Source organism: Bos mutus, chromosome 8 (assembly GCF_027580195.1).
Source record: "Bos mutus isolate GX-2022 chromosome 8, NWIPB_WYAK_1.1, whole genome shotgun sequence".
NCBI classification, from domain to species: Eukaryota; Metazoa; Chordata; class Mammalia; order Artiodactyla; family Bovidae; genus Bos; species Bos mutus.
In genome coordinates, this window is record NC_091624.1 from 32,051,714 (window position 1) to 32,072,739 (window position 21,026).

The following is a 21,026-nucleotide window of genomic DNA, read 5'->3' on the forward strand; positions in this document are numbered from 1 at the left end:
AGGGAAGAATATTGGAGTGGGTAGCCCTTCTCTTCTACAGGGGCTCTTCCCAACCCAGGGATCGAACCCAAGTCTCCTGCATTGCAGGCTGATTCTTTACCAGCTGAGTCACAAGGGAAGCCCATGCTATGCTATGCTATGCTAAGTCACTTCAGTCGTGTCCGACTCTGTGTGACCCATACTGGGTGGTAAACTGGCTTATTTTCTATAAAGAGCAACCTGGAGGATATCTATTAGAATAACAAATGCTCCCCTCTGACCCAGCTATTTCACTTCTGGGAATTTATCCTACAGATAATTTCAACCTTTAATGCAAAAGTTTTCATTACAGAATTATTTGTAATAAAAAAATTGGAAACAAACTCTAAATGTTCACAGATAGGGAGAGAATTAAATAAATTACGGTAAACCCATAGAATAGAGTCATTTCTCCTTGTGCAGTAACGGGCTGATTATCAAAATATGTTGTCAGGTGAAAAAAACCAAGTGTAGAACAATGCATATAACATGATCCCATCTTAGTAAACACATGAAAATATGTAAAAAGTTTTTTGACTGAAATATGCACAGGCTCCACCTGGAAGGATCCACAAGTAGCTGAGGAGCTGGTGGCTGGAAGATGGAAGGAGGGACACGACTTTCCCTGCACGTCCTCTTTGACATCTGTGTCATGTGACAGGTATGACCTGTTCCATTTCAGACCATGTAATCTCTCTCTTGTTCCCATCACTGCTTAACCACATTGAGGACCAAAGACTAAGGCAGCCTCCACATTGATACACAAGAAGGCCACGTCGAAGATGGGGCACAGAATTGTCAGGCCTGATACAGCTGGAAGAAAGGGACACAGAAGGAGATGCTGTCCCCTCTCCTCTTCCTTGTGTTACTGCTCGAGTGCTAACGTCCCACCAGAAGGCGGGGCTCTCTCAGGCAGCTCTGACGGTGGAGACAGTCTCTGCTGTCTCTTCTTTCCGGAGCTTCCTCACTGCCCACCAAGGACCTTGTCCTCATGGAGTCCCACGAGCTGGCTCCAGGTCCCAGCTTTGAAATCTCATTCATCCCTGTGAACAACATGTCCTCCAAGCACACATTTGGCACCATCCTTGATTCTGGGCTCAACAGTGAGTAAGACAGGCAAGCACTTGCCTTTTCAGACCTTAACAATGGAACTGGGAAGTGCTCTAGCTGACCAGTGCGACTCACAAGAGCACTGCTCATTTTGTAGGAATTTTGTGAACTGCTGGTTAAACACGGCCACTGTTAAAGAATGCAGAATCCAACAATGTATACCAATCCCAGCAATGACACCAAGAGCTGAAACACAGCACTACCATAATCAGCAGTGCTGAAGGTGAAAGGGGTTCAATTTACTAAATATAATTTGTACAAGAGTAGATCACATGTCAGATTCAGGGGCAATCAATTTATCAGGAAAAGAATTAGCAGATGGACAAGAGCTAGCATTTGTCAAAACATCATCAAACATAGGTTTGTCAAAAATTAACAAATGCATTCTGGCTATATACCGGCTATATGGATTTATAATAATGAATATGGATATTTTGTATTATTTGTCAATTATTACATATCCTTTACATCAGTAAGATTTACAATAAATATTTGTATGGTGTGTATATATATACATATCTCCATGTGTATATTTTATATGTATATATACATGTATGTAAGTTATATACACACATACACATATTTCAATTCACTGTGAACTGACCTATGCTACCTTGAACCTAACTTCTCTAAACTCTAGTTTCCCAATCTGAAAAAGAAACAAACAAAAAAAACACTTTCCACCTACCTTCAAGGGTCAAGAAAGAAACTCTAAGTTATAAAATTGAACCCTAATTGTTTCCAACATCCTAATTTTTCCATCTCACGGTGGCTGATTTTTAAATATACACTCCCCACAACTGTCCCCTTGTCTTTGGCTTTCGAGCAGCTGTCTTCTTGCCTGTAACCTCTTTTTTATCACAGGAAGAAATGCTACCTGAGAAACAAAAGCTTCTCTGCCCTGGAAACTGCTCTGGTTCCAGGTGTCCTTGTCCTCCAGAGCAGGGGTCCCCCATGCTGGCAGTCCCCTCTCTTGCTCCCTGAGCGAGGAGGCTAATTGACACCTTGTCGTAAGGCTGGCAACATGCCCAAATCCTCCGCAACAGAAACCCATTTTCTCATCAATCCTTTTACACGATTCCACCGGAGCCCTCTGTTTTTCCTCCCTGGGTACAACTCCAAGCGCTTCCTAGAGAACTAATTATAAACCATAATTAAACCCTATCTTTTCAGAACACATGATACACCTTTCTACTTGCACTAGAATCAATTAAAATTTGGTGGGGAAGAAGTCAATTCTATATTCAGACCTCCTTTTTCCTTTGTGAAGTCCCAGTTTTCCAGCATTGTAAAAAAATAGCAAACTTGACGGGAGTGACTGACAGCAGGGAGACCGCCAATTGCAGAGAGGTTTAACATCAAGTCCCATGGGTTTTCACTTTTAAATTGCAAATATTCTAGGGCAAACAGTTGTGCTGTAGAGGCTCCATTCATAGACTCAGCACACACGTGGGCTGCTTTCTCTAAGAGCCACACAAGCTGTGACACAGGCACATCAGTGCCTGGTGCCTATCAGCTCTGATACCTGCTTTCCCTTCAGTAACTGATATGGGGTCAAGCATAGCTTACTCCCACTAGGCTCCACCATGCTTTAAATTAAAAAAAAAAAAGACAATAAAAATAGGTTACATGGTTAAAAAAAAAAAAAAAAGTACCACCAGATTTGGAGGAAATTATCAGGATGCCATCATGGAAAGGACATAGCCATTCTGTCTATACCCTACTCTCCAGCGAGCTACTGACATTGGGACCCACTCTGTACATTTAAGGGGCTGATGCTATTCCAAGGGTTATTCCAAGGGGCTGATGCTATCCTTGGGCAGGGCTATTCCAAGGACGAAAACATACTATGCTTCTTAAGGAAGTTTTTAGTGATGACTTAGCCGCCTTTAAAATTCATAGGAGGTACAGTACATTCGGGCATTTCAGAATTCTGTTGATTATGGCCAGTGAAGGGAACTGATCACCAAACAACAGGTACTTCTGGAGTACTTTCTCTGCACAAGATGCTGGGAACAAAAGAACTATGACAACTTAAGTGGCTTACAATACAGAGAAGATAAACACACAGAAAGCCTCTTGATGAAAGTGAAAGAGGAGAGTGAAAAAGTTGGCTTAAAGCTCAACATTCAGAAAACCAAGATCATGGCATCCAGTCCCAATCACTTCATGGCAAATAGATGAGGAAACAGTGGAAACAGTGACAGAAGTTATTTTTTTGGGCTCTGAAATCACTGCAGATGGTGACTGCAGCCATGAAATTAAAAGACGCTTGCTTCTTGGAAGAAAAGTTATGACCAACATAGACAGCATATTAAAAAAGCAGAGACGTTACTTTGTTAACAAAGGTCTGTCTGGTCAAAGCTATGGTTTTTCCAGTAGTCATGTATGGATGTGAGAGTTGGACTATAAAGAAAGCTGAGCACCGAAGAATTGATGCTTTTAAACTGTGGTGTTGGAGAAGACTCTTGAGAGTCCCTTGGACTGCAAGGAGATCCAACCTGTCCATCCTAAAGGAAATCAGTCCTGAATATTCATTGGAAGGACTGATGTTGAAGCTGAAACTTTAACACCTTGGCCATCTGATGGGAAGAACCGACTCATTTGAAAAGACCCTAATGCTGGGAAAGATTGAAGGCGGGAGGAGAAGGGGACAACAGAGAATGAGATGGTTGGATGACATCACTGACTCAATGAACATGAGTTTGAGTAGGCTCCGGGAGTTGGTGATGGACAGGGAGGCCTGGCATGCTACAGTCCATGGGGTCACAAAGAGTCGGACATGACTGAGCGACTGAACTGAACTGAACACACACAGAGGGACAGCCAGCGATGCAACATGGAGGGTCTAAATGCTGGACGACTGTGCCAAAGAGGAAATATCCAAGCGTTTGCAAGAGGAAGGAACACTTTGCAAGGGCATGGTCAAGAGTGACTTCCTGGGACAAATGGATGGAGACCCAATATTCTGAGTCAAGAGGCGGGTCCTGCATGCTGACAGTACAGATTCTGAGCACCTGCACCAACAGAGGGGAACAGTTTCCATGACAAACCCAGTGCTATTTCACAGCTGTCATCAGTGGACATCCCTCTCCTCCATCCGTCCATATATCCAACCCCCCGCAAACTCTGTTCTTCACTCTTCTCTGCCCAGCCAGAGGCTGCTCCACATCCTGCGCCACCCTGGCTCCCTGCAGGGGGTTAACAGGAAGAACAGGTGTTCTTTCCCAGCATGGCATGTGCTAAAGGCCCTCTTCGGTGGCTCCAGCTCAGCCCTAGGTGAAGTATCATCTTCCCAGACAGTACATACTTGGCCATTCTTCACTGTGACCATCAAGAGCGGATTCACATCCTGCCTGCCCCTTGACTGATCCATTTCCCTTCCCCACTATGCCCTCCCAATCAGCCCGGGTCCTTTCACACCCTCCACCACTGACAAGCTTCCTCGAGTAAACTCCACATAAGTGCCCTCTCCCCCAGGGAGCTGGGAGAGGGCAGAAAACATTCTTCACGCCTTCTGCCACATCCCAAGACCCAACCTTTCACCTTCAAAAGCCCCCTGCCAGAAGGAGGGGATATGGGAGGCAATAACTAAGCTCTGTGGGTTCCCCACAATCCCACAGCATGCTATGCCACCCAGCCTGCTGGAGAGGCTGGAACCGCCCTGCAGGCTTAAGAGAATGTAAAGCAATTAAAAAGCAAGGAGTTGAGAAGATCCCCTAGAGAATACCCAATCCAGTATTCTTGGCTGGAGAATTCCATGGACAGAGGACCATGGTGGGCTACAGTCCATGGGTCACAAAGAGTCGGACATGACTGAGCAACTAACACACTTTTCTCTAGCTCTGACTAAAAATCAGAAATCAGCATTAAAAAGAAAACCACATAGCTATTCAGGTTAAAAACAGTCATGGAAACCACCCTTGGGAGAGAGCAGAGTGGACCAAGAAAGAGCAGGCCATGATGGGGACCCGGCTGAGCCATGACTCAGAGCAGCCTGCTCAGCAGGGAAGCGCAAGGCAGAAACTTCCATGTGGGCCATGGGTGGCTGTCACCCTGGGTGAGCAACACCATGGAGTCTCTCCAGGTCTTACTCACTGTCTGTGTGCCACCCCATACTACTGGGACACAACAGATCTGCCCACCGCAAGGGCAACATAAAGACCAGATCACAACAACACCTGCTGCAGAATCCTGGCTCACACCATCGGTAGCCTGCTCTCTTCCTTCCCCAGCTCTGGACACCTAAGGCCAATACCTTCTTTCAGAGGCAGTTTCTTTGCTCACTGGGTTCAGGATCCTCCTCGCCTACCACCTGTTCCAACCCCTAGGTCCATTTGTTAACACTTCCCTGTCTTGATCCTGTAGCCCAGCAGTTCTCAGTGGGCTGGGGTGGGGGTAGGGTGAAATGTTACTAGCATCCAGAGAGCAGAAGACAGGGATGCTGGCTTCCCACAACCACAAAGAATCATCTCAACCAAAATGTCACTAGTACTGAGGTTGAAAACTTCCAGTTTAAAGGCAGGAAACATGTATTGAACATGTCATACGCCAGGCATTGCTCTGAATGTTTTAAAGTTCTTTGAACTTCTCCCTTCCATGACAGTTGCAGAGGAATAGGCCACAAAGTAAGCCCATCACCCAATTTCCAGTCATCACTTAGCAATCTGGGGTGTCCAATGGTTGCCTCCACTATTTTAAACACATTATCCAAGGCCAATGTCTTTCTGTACTTCAGTTTTCTCATCTGTAAAATGTAGGTTACTAAACTTACCTCCAGTCACTGGTCTAGAATGGGTTCCCAGTAAATCTTAGTCTCCTAGTCTCTTCCTTCATGTCTGAGTTCCAAATTGTTTCAGGGAATAAACAGGTAGACACACACACACATTTCCACTTGGGCACCTACCTGCTTATGTTTTTAGTCCCCAGAAAATCTGAATGAATGAGTGAATAAACAAATGAACCCTCAAAGTCAGAATGGCCTCTCTTTGCTGGAACTCCAGAAACAGTTTTTCATACTTGGTTTCTCTCACTTCTTATTTAGGTTTTCTATTATCATTGGTTATGTAAAGTCTGTCTGCCCCACTTGGAACTCGTTGAGATAAAATGTTCTGCCCACTCCCCCAGCCAGTACCCTACCATTGAGACATCAATCAACCCTGGATGAATGAATACGTGATGGGCGGATATCACAGCTCACGTGACTTTTGTTTAACAGGCCATTTATGTTGCCTGTTTATAGTTAACATTGTCACTCCCTGATATTTCACCTGAACTCACCTTATAAGCCCAATTTCCAGGCATTCTTCTTTATAAATTTGTGAGCAACTAATGTTACTGTTACAAACTACAGATAGCTCAACACAAGGGGCCCAAAGAATAAGGAAGCATCCTTTTAGAGTGGCCTCTTGTGAGGCCGCCATATTCCTTGAACAAATGGGCCCCGAGTCCAGGGAACAAGGATGCACTCAAACGCCTAAGTGGGCATTCACTCCCAGCAGCTGGCAGAGCCTCACCATTAAGTAAATCCTAACAATTCAGCCTTTCAGCCACCAATCTAATAGGCTTTTCTTGGCACAGGAAACTCTGGCTTGGCCAAACACTCATTTTCACATCTTAAATCAGTACGTGTCAGAACTGAGCGGAGGCTCAGACCTGCTGTACGTCTTGCCTTCTGCAGCAAGCTCATCTTGGAATGGAACTCACACACTCATTCAGACTCCTTCCCCCATAAAGATCTGTAATAAAAATCAATGATTTGTTCATCGGATCAAATTCCTAGTCTCTTATTCAGCTGCTTAAGACAGTTTTTTTCATTTAAAAAGCAGCTAGAAAAATGAAATTGACTTTTCAGGAAGCTACAGTACACCCCATTAAAACATGAATCTGTGTGCAGGCATACCTCAGGTTCTTAATAATGCCAAGATGACTGTCCCCCTGAGCATTTCTGAGCAGCCCTCCCTCCGTTGTTGTGCAGCTTTTAGCTGTTCTGGCTTCCCCGAAAGCATGTCTTCCCATCTTGATATGAGCTCCTTCCTCCCTCTTCCCAGAGACTCTGGGTGCACTTTGGCAATGGCATCCCATAAGCCCCATCTCTAGCAGCCCACCCTCAAATGCATGGCTAAATTCCTGGATAACTTGTTTCTCAGGAGTTCTGAGAATCACTGACCACACCACAGGGCAGACCAGCGAGGGAGCCCAGCACATAAACTGAGTCCTGGGTCTGAGCCAGCTGAAACAGACAGCCAAGACGGAGCGCACAAACGACATCAAACTTGGTAGAATGAGCCCACCCTGTGGGCTGAGCCAAAGACAGAGGAGCAGAGAAGGCAGGAGGATGGAATTGAGGAGAAGAGGGAAGTAACCCCCACCCCGCCCCAGGTGGCCAGGCCAGAACCTGGGTGATGATGAGGAACTAACAGAAAAAGGCAGGCCCCTGAGACCCAGAAGCCCGTTCAGTCCCTCCTATTCTTAGTAAACAGCCACCCTTTCTTCAGCACTTTCTATGTTCCTGCTACTCAGTCAAGTACCTTACACATATCACATATATCTTCACAACTACCTTCTGAGGCAGATATGATTATTATACCAGTTTCACAGATAAGAAAATGGAGTCTCACAGTAGTCAATTGCCTTCCCCAAAGCTAGTGCTTTGTTGAGTCAGGGATGTGGGTCAAAAGCTCTGATCTATATTATCATTTCCGAATATGCACCTTCATAGCTTCCCTGGTGGCTCAGACAGTAAAGAATCTGCTGCAGTGCGGGAGACCCAGGTTCAATTCCTGGGTTGGGAAGATCCCAACTGCAGTATTCTTGCCTGGAGAATTCCACGGACAGAGGAACCTGGTGGGCTACAGTCCATGGGGTCGCAAAGGGTTGGACAGACTGAGAGACTAACACTTTCGAGGCAGATAAACAAGGCCTCCTGTGCAGATAGCTGAATCCCACCCAATGTAAAAACACAAAAAGTCAATTTGTGAAACGCCCAATTCATAGGGAGAGCCAAGAATCACAGGGACAAGCCAAGTACAAAAAAAGACAAAGTGCCCAGTTATTTACCACAAATTAAGGATATAGAAGATAAGAAAGAGAACCAGCAGGACAAGCCTGGACAGGCTCCACAGAAGGCTGCAGGCCACCATCGGCCAGCTCACTTTGCATTTGCTTTTTAGTTCTCCAGGTTAAAACTTCTCTCTGATGCAGGTAATTTTTTTTTTAATTAAAAAAAAACATGTTTTTATTGCCCACCCAGCATGGGCCAGAGTGGAGGTGGCTCAGGGTCGGCAGGCAAGGGCACTGGCCTTCACGGGCCTGCATCCTCCTCTGGGCAGGCTAGGTGCACTCACCAGCCAGTCAGGACCCAGCCCCCGCAGGGCTGCGGGCAAAAGGCAGGCTGCGCAATGACTGTGAGCCCCTCCCCATGGGCGCCTGGGTTCTAAATGAAATTAAAGGGCACACTGGGCCTTGGGGAAGGAGCACCGGAGACTCAAGAATGTTGGGAGTATGGACCCAGCAGGACTCTGGATCCTGCTCCACTGTTTCTCCATCTGACTTTGTCCAGTGGATACAAAATTTAAAAAAAAACAAAAAACTTTTTTTTTTTTTTAAATTATATGCCTCAAAGAATGTTGCTTCTGAAGATAAGGCCTGCAAAGGATGGTCCATCTTAACTGGTACTGTTCATAAAACTGGATATATTCATTCAGTGCCCCAACCATGTTTAGCAAAACCAAGGGATCTGATGTTTCTATTCCACAGCTAAGCTTACCTTGCCTGTCCCCAACTGCATTTGCCAAGTTCTCCTATCTCTGTGTCAGGAGAGGGGTGGGGAGGAAAGCAAAATGATAAAGCTTCATCCTGGAAAATATTCCACTTGTTCAAATTCACTTTCTCTGCCAAACAATTGAATCAGCTGCCTGAAGCTGGTGAGGAGGCACATCTGACAGGTGTCCAAACTTCGCAGTACTAAAAGGGTCACTGTGACTATCTCCTCTCTATTCCAAAGGCAGTGTGAATTACATGGCAAAGAAGTGCCTAGAACAGGGTCTCAAGCACTCTTTTTATAGATTTTTCACCAAATGGGATGACACGTGAGGAGTCCACTCTGATTGTACAATGTGGAAAAAGAGACATTAGGAGGAGAACAAGAGCAGAGTTGCCTTAGGTCAGGCAGGCCTTGTCCTGAGCACATGGTGCCACTGCAATTATGGTCTGAAAAGAGGTGTAAGCTGGCCAGGGAAGGGGAAGGAAATAAACCTACTGTTATCCAAAGAAAGGGGAGCTCCTGAGGACATTTTGGTGGAAATTTCTGGCACTACGAACAGCAGTTCACGTGCTGATTCTCAACATCGAGTGGCAAAAACAACACTGAGAAAGACAACTTTCTATATCCACATCTAAGGTATATAGCAGAAACCCTGGCAGGCTCTGGTTTCAGTTAACTGATTTATGTGGCAGTAAAATAGTATTTTTAAGATAACAAATAACCTACTAATGTTTTTTTGACTTAGCAAATTTCTAAGAACAGTTCCTCTGGGTATCAGGTGCAATTCAGCATTTACAACTTCAGCAGTTAGCTGTGAGAAGTCTATTCTCTACAGTATCCATACACCTGCAGGGCCAATGGCTTTGTTTTTTTAAAGGGAAGCAGTCTATTATATAATATTAGACTCAAAAGGTTGCAGCTTTTCAACACTCTTTCAGAGACACATATTTCTGCTGCTCACCCATAAACCACAGATGGCAAAAAAAAAAAAAAAAAGAAAGAAAGAAAGAAAGCTTTAAAGGAGGCAAAACAATTTAGAAAAACTTCTCAAAGTGGGGTGGAAACATCAGAGCAGAATCAGCACAACTACTGATCTCTTCTCCCCCAAGCCACTCCTTCCATGTGCCTACGTATCCTGACACAATTCTGTCCCATCACCTGAGCTGAGTCTTATCTACCCTCCCACACATATAGCCTAGTCTAAGACAGCAGTATGGGTTGCTAGGCGGACACGGAGCCAGGCAGTTCCGAGGGAAATCTGACCCTCTTCATGGTGGGGCCAAAAAAGGTACTGATTACCTCTTCTATGGAAAATTCTACACTGGGAGGTAGACAAGAATATGGTGGACTGAAGTAAGGTCTCAAAAATCCTGACAATTTTTACGAGTTAAAAAGGGAAGGGGTGCGTGGTTCTGAAGGTAGAAAACAATGAGTAACGGAAAAATGGAAATTAGCTCATTACTTATAAGTGAAAATTTACTATATCAACTGTCCTGAGATATTTAAAAACCAGTCCCACTCATCACATGATATCTGAGTAGGAATAATCAAAACAGTTTTGACTGAAAATGTGCCCTGCAAAAGTTCACACACAGAGCCAAATTTTCCAGCTGAAAACCATCAAGCTTATGAATATCAGCACCATCAACATAAACTTTTCAAACGCCAGTGATCAGCAGTTCACAGCATTCATTTGTTCAAACATTATGTTCTTCGTCCAAAGTTGAAAGTGTTTTTAAAGGGGGAAAAAACAACTTTCTCCCCTCCTCCTTCCCCTCTTGATGTCTCTGAACATAACATTATATTACTGAATAAAATTTCTCAAGCTCACAATCGAAATGTCGACAGGTAGGACACAAGGGAAAGACTCAGGGTCATTTCTCAGAGGTAAGCAACATTATACTTAAATGATCACACTGTGGTCTGTAAGCCACACGAGCGCTTAACGTCACCTCCGAAAGACAGGAACGATAAACAAGAGTCACTAAGGGTCACACCTGTCAGCTATCACAAGAGATTAGTTACCAGCACATGACTGGTTTTGTTTTGTTTTGAACTAGGATTGAAAATGAGACCAATGATTTTAGGTTATGGGTTTGGGCAAGCTCCGGGAGTTGGTGATAGACAGGGAAGCCTGGCATGCTGCAGTCCATGGGGTTGCAAAGGGTCAGACAGGACGAGCAACTGAACTGAACTGAACAGAACATTGAACCTGGAACGGGGATATGGCACTTTCTGTTTTACCTAAGAAAGATGTACTAGTTAGACAGTTATTTTTAAACCTATTTTTGTTAGATGATGTAGAAAAACCAAAGATCAATCACTTTTTCCTCTACTCTCTCCTAACTGGATATTTAAAGGAATTCATTTAAAATATTAACAAAGTAATAATTGCATTTATTATAAAAAATTATACTACCATATAATCTCCTTCAAGGCTGAGAGATGATGCATTCTGTTGTGATAACCTACCACAACAAACCAACGCAAAACAATCAGCTGTCACTTTCCACATAAAGATTTAAACAATCATACCCCAACCTTAAACCAGACAGACTAGTGATGCTTAATGAACTGAGAAGCTGTCACTTACAGGGTGGCCTATTAGGTAGAGCCACAACTCTCACATATTCCAAGACTCAAAGGTTAAATAATAATGAAAGTGTTCTGTGAACTTTCCAAAAAGCTAAATTATTAACTTTGAGACTTGGGTAAAACTACAGCAGGTTCAAGCGCCATTCATAACCATGGGGCACAAGCCCTTTGGAAAAGGCAAGGATGTCACATATGTTGTCAAGTACCCATGAGTGTTCTGAACGCCAAGGGGTTCACACCCTCTGCATGGGGTGAAATGAAAACCCACCATGAAATGGTTACTGGTTACTCCTGACCATCCTGTCCAAGCAGGTATTAAGATAGATGGGCATTAGATGGCTACCTAAACCACTTCTCTTAAATATCAATGTTTCCTGGCTTCCAAAAAAAAGATAATCGCCAAATCCTAAGTAGTATGAAGAATATAATGAAAACAGTCCTGCTCAGGAATCTAGGTCCATCTCTTGCTACCTACCAACCATCTACCTCAAGAAAGCTACTGGACCTAAGGTCTGACGGGAAGAAACAAGAAGAAAGGACTCACTGACTGCTCAGCTTCTTATAAGGTCTAATTGTCCAAGGGTCTTGGGCTTCCCTTCACCAACAAAAAGCGTCACTACGAACAAAGCTAGTGGAGGTGATGGAATTCCAGTTGAGCTATTTGAAATCCTGGAAGACGATGCTGTGAAAGTGCTGCACTCAAAATGTCAGTAAATTTGGAAAACTCAGCAGTGGCCCCAGGACTGGAAAAGGTCAGTTTTCATTCCAATCCCAAAGAAAGGCAATGCCAAAAAATGCTCAAACTACCGCACAATTGCACTCATCTCACACGCTAGCAAAGTAATGCTCAAAATTCTCCAAGCCAGGCTTCAGCAATACGTGAACCATGAACTTCCTGATGTTCAAGCTGGTTTTAGAAAAGGCAGAGGAACCAGAGATCAAATTGCCAACATCCTCTGGATCATGGAAAAAGCAAGAGAGTTCCAGAAAAACATCTATTTCTGCTTTATTGACTATGCCAAAGCCTTTGACTGTGTGGATCACAATAAACTGTGGAAAATTCTGGAAGAGATGGGAATACCAGACCACCTGACCTGCCTCTTGAGAAACCTATATGCAGGTCAGGAAGCAACAGTTAGAACTGGACATGGAACAACAGACTGGTTCCAAATAGGAAAAGAAGTAGGTCAAGGCTGTATATTGTCACCCTGCTTATTTAACTTATATGCAGAGTACATCATGAGAAACGCTGGGCTGGAAGAAGCACAAGCTGGAATCAAGATTGTGAGGAGAAATCTCAATAACCTCAGATATGCAGATGACACCACCCTTATGGCAGAAAGTGAAGAGGAACTAAAAAACCTCTTGATGAAAGTGAAAGAGGAGAGTGAAAAAGTTGGCTTAAAGCTCAACATTCAGAAAACAAAGATCATGGCATCTGGTCCCATCACTTCATGGGAAATAGATGGGGAAACAGTGGAAACAGTGTCAGACTTTGTTTTTTTGTGGTCCAAAATCACTGCAGATGGTGATTGCAGCTATGAAATTAAAAGACGCTTACTCCTTGGAAGGAAAGTTATGACCAACCTAGATAGCATATTCAAAAGCTGAGACATTACTTTGCCAACAAAAGTGCGTCTAGTCAAGGCTCTGATTTTTCCTGTGGTCATGTATGGATGTAAAGTTGGACTGTGAAGAAAACTGAGCACCGAAGAACTGATGCTTTTGAACTGTGGTGTTGGAGAAGACTCTTGAGAGTCCCTTGGACTGCAAGGAGGTCCAACCAGTCCATTCTAAAGGAGATCAGTCCTGGGTGTTCTTTGGAAGGACTGATGCTAAGGCTGAAACTCCAATACTTTGGCTACCTCATGTGAAGAGTTGACTCATTGGAAAAGACTCTGATGCTGGGAGGGATTGGGGGCAGGAGGAGAAGGGGACAACAGAGGATGAGATGGCTGGATGGCATCACTGACTTGATGGACATGAGTTTGGGTGAACTCCGGGAGTTGGTGATGGACAGGGAGGCCTGGCCTGCTGCGGTTCATGGGGTCGCAGAGTCGGACACGACTGAGCAACTGAACTGAACTGAACTCACCAACAAAAGCTCCTCCCCTCCCCTCTACTGGTAGGTAGCTTTCTTTGTCTCCTGATCAGAAAGAAGTTTTTACACTAAAATCATGCTTTATTTCATGCATATGAAATGCAAGATTAGGTTAGGTTAGGTACACAAAGCTACTGACTAGAATTAAAGGTGAAAGTTCATAACACATTCCCTGGCAGGGTGTCCCAGAGATCAGACAACACAATCTTGACCTTGAGGTTCACCTCTCATCCCCCTACCACAGCATCTCTCAAGCCTCCCCCCTCCACCCCCTCCTCAATGCGCACACACACTCACACATCAATGCTCACATACACACACACACACACACATTCACACACCAATGCCTCACACACACACACACACACACTCACACACCAGTGCCTCACATACACACACACACACAAACACTCACACACCAGTGCCTCAAGGAAATGCACTCTGCACTTCAGAGGTTACAGATTTGCTGGGAGACCAGAGGATATGTCTGACGATGGCACCTCTTCTGACATAACACTGTATTTGCAATTACTGAAATTAATCTGCACATCCACCTCTGTAAGCTTATTGTGTTTTTCACGGCTTTACAGGGGTGAGCCAACGCTATGGGGCTTTTAGGTTCGTAAGCAGCTGGGTGAGACGCAAGCCAAGAGTAAAGAGCACAGACAGGCCAAGAAGGCTGCTTCAATGTTCCCTGGCTTCTCCATCAATAAGCGCCTCCATACCCTACATTCCTGGGGTATGCTGGGGTCCAGTGAGCTGAATTTCTGTGTCCCCAGGAGGTCCAGAGGCACATTCTGCATTCCCAGGGCTGGCAAGCAAGCATTCAGCCCAAATGCCACTCAGCACTGTCACCACGCCCTCCCTTCACATTCTAGAAGACTATTATTAGATCTCCCTGAAATGCACAGAATTTTTAAATCCCTGACTGTTATCTCTAATAGGAATATTTGAACTTTATCTCTCTTAAAGCTTGGCTGCCTTTCCCATCAGAGCAAACATCTGAGGGGACAAGAAAGCAGAAATGAATAGAGAACACTCACAATCAGCGAGGTCCTACGGGATGATCTCACTAGTCAACCGCACGAGCCTTGAGCCCCACTTCCAAGGAGAAAACATGCTCAGAGGTCTCTCCTTCCACCCTCACCCCTATCCCCATGAGACTGCCAGTATTCTTAAGACTGATTTCTGCAGTTCACAGTAAATCAACTGAAAGATGTACTCAGACTGTCAGGTTTATTATCAATACAGCTCCTTATGTTGATTAAAATGCTCATGGATTTTATGCCAAAATGAGAATGTTTTAACTTTGAATTATTATCTTCCAGTGACCATCCAAACAAATGTAGAATATGTAAGGCTCCACTGTGTTTTGTTTAAAACTCATCTTGTGCTTAGAAATTTTGGCTGCTGTGAACATTACTGTTCAGCCAGAGAATGCAAAAGCAAAAGCAGCTCTTATTTTGATGAGCTACAGTCTTTAATATCCTAAGTTTATCCCTACCAGTCATCACTTATTGAGGGTCATATACATGTAAATATATATGGGGTGTTCATGATACTTTATGAATATTAATCCATTCATTCATTCAATCAGCAAGCATTTATTGAGCACCTAGTATCACACATCTAATTAGGCAGAAGAGATAAAAAGTGATGAGAAAGTCCAGGGCCACAACCTTGTGACAAGTTGTGGGGAAAGCAGACAATCAAACAAGTAATGAGTATGCACTGTGGTAAATGTTCTAATGAGGAAAAGAGGTTATTAAAAATAATATCTGCGGCAGTGACTACGTATCCGATGTTTACAGCCACTGCCCCCAATTCTCACAACATCCTGCAAAGGTAGGGATCTTCCCACTTTCTGGTGTACCAGGCCATCCCATGCTACACACTGCCTCTCCATCGGTGTCGGCATCCGCATCATCGTTTGCATCTCAAATCCCCATTCTGGTCTCAATATTGTACCTGCAGGCCTGCATTAACTTATTCAGGCACTGATCAAATTTTTGCCCGGAATTATAAAGCACATTGTACACCCTGGGGAGAAAAGAGACCAGAACACACTCTAAAGGAACTTTCAAGTTGGCTACATGGAGTAATACAAGAACATTAATAACACAAAGCAAAGATGGAGCATGGACCGGGCAGTCTGTGGTCACAATCAATGGAGTGCTTCAGACAAGCCATTTGGCTTCTGAAAGGGAGAGATCATCGTGGAGAGATTTATTCAGGAGATAGGACCAAGGTCTTAAGATCACATAAGGTCAGACTGGAACAGAAACAAGGCCAGTCCTTAGGAAGGCAGTGTTCAGAGAGGTGCTCGGAAGGCTCACGGATTAGGCTGAACCAAAGCCAGGGGTGAAACTGGAGCCTGATGGTGGGACAAGCCAGACTTCAGCTGCCCCATGCGCCCACTGATAAGAGATGCTAAGGCACCTGGGGCATTAAAATGACCCAGTGTAACAGCACATGCAGAAATCCACATTTGTAAGAACTCCTCCCAGAAACCACTACACATGACGGAAGCAGTTCTTCATTCCACCTTCTGGGATAGAGGCTGAGACCCAAAGGACCTCCTGGAGTCAACAGAGGTCACCAAACAATACTCTAATGATGAAGTCTCTTTCACTGCAGGCGCTTGTCTCCACTTGACTTCAAGGCCAGAGCTGCATTATTCAGAATCAGCGTAGAGAGGCTGAGGGCCGTCAGCAGTGGGTCTTCCTCACGGCCCTTTATCCACAGGCCCTTCCCCAAATTGGTAAACAGACACTTAAAAGAATATCGGATTGCAAACCGAGTTATTGGCGTGCCTGGAATACTCACGTCTCAACCAAGTTCTGCCGATGATATCTTTGTTTGTTTAACTCACGACTGCTGATAAAATACTTTTACATGTCTTAGATTACTTGATACTCACAACAGTCATGAAATAAGCACTAGGCCTCTAATGTAATAGATGAAGATCCTGAGGGTCAGGGAGGATAAGTGGCCTAGTCAAAGTTATAAAGCTACTGAACTGTAGAGCCAATTTTGGGTCAGACTATCTGTGCAGTGGTCTGTCTGCTCTGTCACTACTGCAAATGATCATAATACTTTATAAAGGTTTTAGCGCTGACAAAGGGTTTTTATGGTAGTCCTGGCAGTACACACCCTAATATACACAGAGACACACACACTCTCGCCCTTGTACATACAAACTCTGTTTTCATAAAAGTAAAGTGACAATAGTAATAATCACAATACTACATTCTACTTGTTAAAAAGCCCGTCTTTCCTCCTCTAGCTATGGACTTTTCTCAGCTCATTTATTAGGTGAAGAAGAAGCAAAGCCACTCAGTCGTGTCCGACTCTGCGAACCCATGGACTATAGCGTATCAGGCTCCTCCGTCCATGGGATTTTCCAGGTAAGAGTACTGGAGTGGGGTTGCCATTTCCTTCTCCAGGGGATCTTCCCTACCCAGGGATTGAACCTGGGTCTCCGGCATTGTGGGCAGACACTTTATCCTCTAAGCCACCAGGGAAGCCCTTTACAAGGTGAGTAGCTATTATTTAGATTACTGCTAAAGATACATGGGTGAAGTCTTAAATCCTAGATGTTGGCCTATTTGTAACTCACACTTAGAACAACCTTGCTTATGTGTTAAATATCTGCCCATTTCCGTTTTGCAACACTAAGCTCTTGCCTCCACTCCTAATCTCCTCGCAGTGACTCACAGCAGCATCTTTCCCAAATGTCCATCTTATGCCTGCATTTGTTTTCAGGAAGTGGCAATTTCCCAGCAGACATAAAATTCACAGGGCTTGAAAAAAACTTCAAAAAAAAAAAAACCCCAACTATTTACCACATTTTTAGACAAAAACAAAAGACCTATTAGACAGATGGGCACGTATACTTTTTTTTTTCAAAATCCCCAACTCCCAGTTTTTCAGAGCACTTCTTTGAAATTCATAGGTCACACAAATTAAAATTTTCAATAAACAATTTGTCAGTTAGTCTTGCACAGTGGGGAGAAAATTATACACAGAAATGTAGAACGAGCCAGAATCAAAGCCAACTGCTAGTGACAAATGAGCAAACCACTTCCCATAGCAGAGGCAGAGGTCCTGTCATCACACCCACGAAATAAAGGATCACAAACTCCTCCATCAGCCACAGGGAGTCCGCATTTTTTGTTTTTCCTTCTCATTACACATAATTCTATCAAAAGATCTTAATGAAAATAAGGTCAGCATATTTAATCTATAAAGCAGTCATCTCACCTACTTTTAATCATCTCTCTTTATGAGAGAATTTATATAATCAGGCCACACTACACAAACAGAATTTAAATATAGTTTTTCGCCTTTCTCTCCTGCTCCCAAAGGAAAACTCCATGTACCACTCATCTTGCTAAAAGCCACAGGAATAAAGTGACTTAATTCTAGTTAAACCAAGTATTTCAACCACATACTTTTAAACCTTAACCTTAAACATATCCACGAAATGTGATTTTTGAGAGGTTTCCTTCTTATTCATTCAGTAAATCTCCAGTATATAATAAGCTTCCCCTAAGCACAAGCTCCTAGTGATGTTCTTAGTTCATACTAAATGTATACAGAAATATTTTATATAATAACTTTAAAAACATTGCTTTTAGCCTGAACTATTACTTGAACTTGAAAAATATTTTAAACTCAATTTCAGTTCTCATAAGGTAATCTAGGGTGTGGGTGTTTTTTAATTTCCTTTTCATGGGGAAAAAGGAAGCACTGAATCAGACAACAGATGTATATGGAAAAATACATATTTTGATACACATATTAAATAAAGACATACTTTTTGTTTGTTTAAAGATTCTTCTACTTGACTCACAATACAAATAAACCACAGTCAAATTCCTTATGCTGAATTTAAATTGAGGCGTGAAACCTGGGTTTTCTGCTGAAGCCAAACCAGAGCACAACCCACCTTGTCAAATCCCCAGTCAAGAGGAGACCCATCCAGCCCTTCCAGGTCCCCAAAGAAATGGTTCTTTGTTCACCTGGAACTGAAAAGCTCCACTTTCAGAGTCATAGCTCCTGCAGCAATGGAAGTATGCTTTGAATCCAGATAGCCATATTAGACTCGCTGTCAGGGATTTGTTAAAAATTTAACATCGTGAAAGAAAGCAAAGCAAGCAACCGCTGACACCAACTGGGTAATTAAACTGCTGGTTCAAGGAAGTTTCAAAATCTAAACCCAACATCAACATCTAGCAAGTCTTCATGTGTGACCTACCAATACTTGTTCATGCATGTTACTCCAAAAATTCATAAAGAGGGAAAGTATTATGCTTTTAAAAGTCTATTAATTGGTGTGTCCTCTCTATCTGAATCACACATAAGCAGCTAACTCCAGTTCCAACTACATAAGCTTTTGCCTCATTGTTTCAGAAGGGCAAAAGCTGACAAGAGTTATTGAAGACAATTAAATCTGTTCTTGTCCAGGGGTCTCGATCAATACACTTCATCATAATCTAACACTGAAATTGCCTCTCCACCCCCAACCCCTTGGATGAGGTAGTTTATTTCTGGTCCCTAGTCCTTGCTGGGTTAGTAACTCTTTTCTCTATAATTTGCACATCTCCTAGAAGGGAGAGGGAGACATCTGAATTCAAACTCCATTTGTTTACCGCCCCGCTACCCGCAATATTATGCATTCCCACCACCCGAAAGCTTTGAGCTTTCGGCACCCCACCCCACCTGCCCCGTACCTGCCAAGTTCCTCGCCGGTGTCGTAGTAATCATCCACGTTTTCCTGCCTGAACACGGTCATGATAAACTGTCACGCGTCACCAAAGCCCAGCGCACTTCAGCTCCGCTTCCCAAACCATCACCACCGCTCCTGCGCCTCCGTGGGCCCCTCATGCATCAGTCAGCAGTCCTTAAAACGAAAAAGGCAATATAATAATAAAATGACAACCCCAAAAGGAAGTACCCTTCCCCTGGGCTAAGTCTAGCTCGCTGAAGACCACCTCTCCGGAGCTGCCCCACCCCGCCGGGTGGAGAGGAGCACTCTTTGTTAAACCCCAACATAGGGATGCCCCCAGCCCAGCATCACTGGCGCACTCGTGTGGCCCGGCACCGCCGCACCCCAAGGTCTGGGTCTCCGAAAGCAAGGCGCGGAGCACCGATCAGCACCCGCTCCGGAAGTCGCTGGCCTCCCGGCCTCCTCTTTCTATGCACACACGCCCACCCAGCTCCCCAGCTCCAGGGGCGCCGCGGAAGAATGAAGCCCTCGCCCGGGCGGAAAGCGCCTGGCTGGAAGCATCCCTCTCCTGCCAGGAGCAGCCGTGCAGCCCCCGCGCCACCTCTCGGTGCCCGCAGTTCCCCGGCCGCCACGGCCACCTTCTCTCCTCCCTCGAGCCAAGCTGTCCCCAGAGGCACATTCCTGGCGACTCCCGCTCCGTTACCCAGCCGACCCGGCGTGCGGCCGCCCGGGGGAGCAAGGGAGGGAAGGGAGCGGCCGAGGGAGGCGCGGCCGCCGGCTCCTTCTTCGCGCCCGGAACACAAAGCGCCCGGCCCGCGCCACCTGTTCCCATCCGGCCCGCGGGGCTGGGGGAACCTCCTGGTGGCGATCCTACTTCTCCCCTCAGTCAAGTTTACCCTGCCTTGGCCTTCCCTGTTGTCTTGGGCGCTGCCCGGGCAAACCTCGTCGTGCCTCGGCCGCGAAAGCCAAAGCAGGCGGCGGGGCTCGGAAGGATCAGAGTCGCGCGCGGCCACTCACCCGGGCGCCCGGGAGCTGCCCGGGTCCTTCCGGGCGCTGTCGGAGGCCGACGGTAGGCGCCAGCGCCCGAGACGAGCTGGGCGGCGGCGGGAGTGCAAGGAGGCTGAGAGTGGGGGCGCGGATCCCGCGCGTCCGCCCGGCGTCGGCTCGGCCTGCCTCTCCCGCTCCGGCTCCGGAGCAGCCCCGCGGCTCCTAGCCGCCTTCCGGGCTGAGGGCGGCCGACAGGCGGCCAATAGGGACCCCGCGGGCGGGCTGGCGACACGGCCCACCCACCTCCGAGCTGCCCGGCCGGACCGGCGCTGCAGCTGCTGCGCTGCGCTGGCTGCTCCTCCCCGTTCGGCTCTTGGGGCTCGCTGGCGCGCTCTACCGCGCACACCCCCACACCAACCCACTCACTCTACACTCGCGCAGAGAGCGGTCGCGCGCAACGTGGGTGCCCCACCTGTGACACGCGGCTACGCTGCCCTCTTCCGCTAGGATCCAGAGGAATGCAATTCCTTCCTCCTGCAAAGGTGTTTTGAGCCCCCAGCGTGGGCCAGGCACGGTGCATGGCACCTGAAAATCACAACAGACCATAATAAGTTTTTAAAAATCTCTGGTCTTCTGAAACTTACATTTTGGCAGAGAAACTAGACAATAAGTATGTAAACGAATAAATGAGATCATTTTAGAAAGGATGGGTTCTGTGG

At 45.4% G+C, this 21,026-nt stretch overlaps 1 protein-coding gene across 2 annotated transcripts in view; it reads right to left on the reverse strand.

Moving 5' to 3' along the window:
* The window catches only part of DAPK1 (death associated protein kinase 1), a 211,786-nt gene extending 191,184 nt beyond the window's left edge, over positions 1 to 20,602 (reverse strand). Inside the window, exons 1-2 of one of the 2 annotated variants that reach the window (XM_070375366.1) lie at positions 20,338 to 20,602; positions 19,325 to 19,494 (exon numbers count right to left, since the gene is read on the reverse strand). In XM_070375366.1, coding sequence (XP_070231467.1) covers positions 19,325 to 19,386 — 62 coding nt within the window. In that variant the 5' untranslated portion in view covers positions 19,387 to 19,494; positions 20,338 to 20,602. Of the gene's footprint in view, positions 1 to 19,324; positions 19,495 to 19,958; positions 20,046 to 20,337 lie in introns of those variants that run through there. The other variant, XM_070375367.1, reaches the window with a different exon arrangement.
* Positions 20,603 to 21,026: the final 424 nt, after the last annotated feature.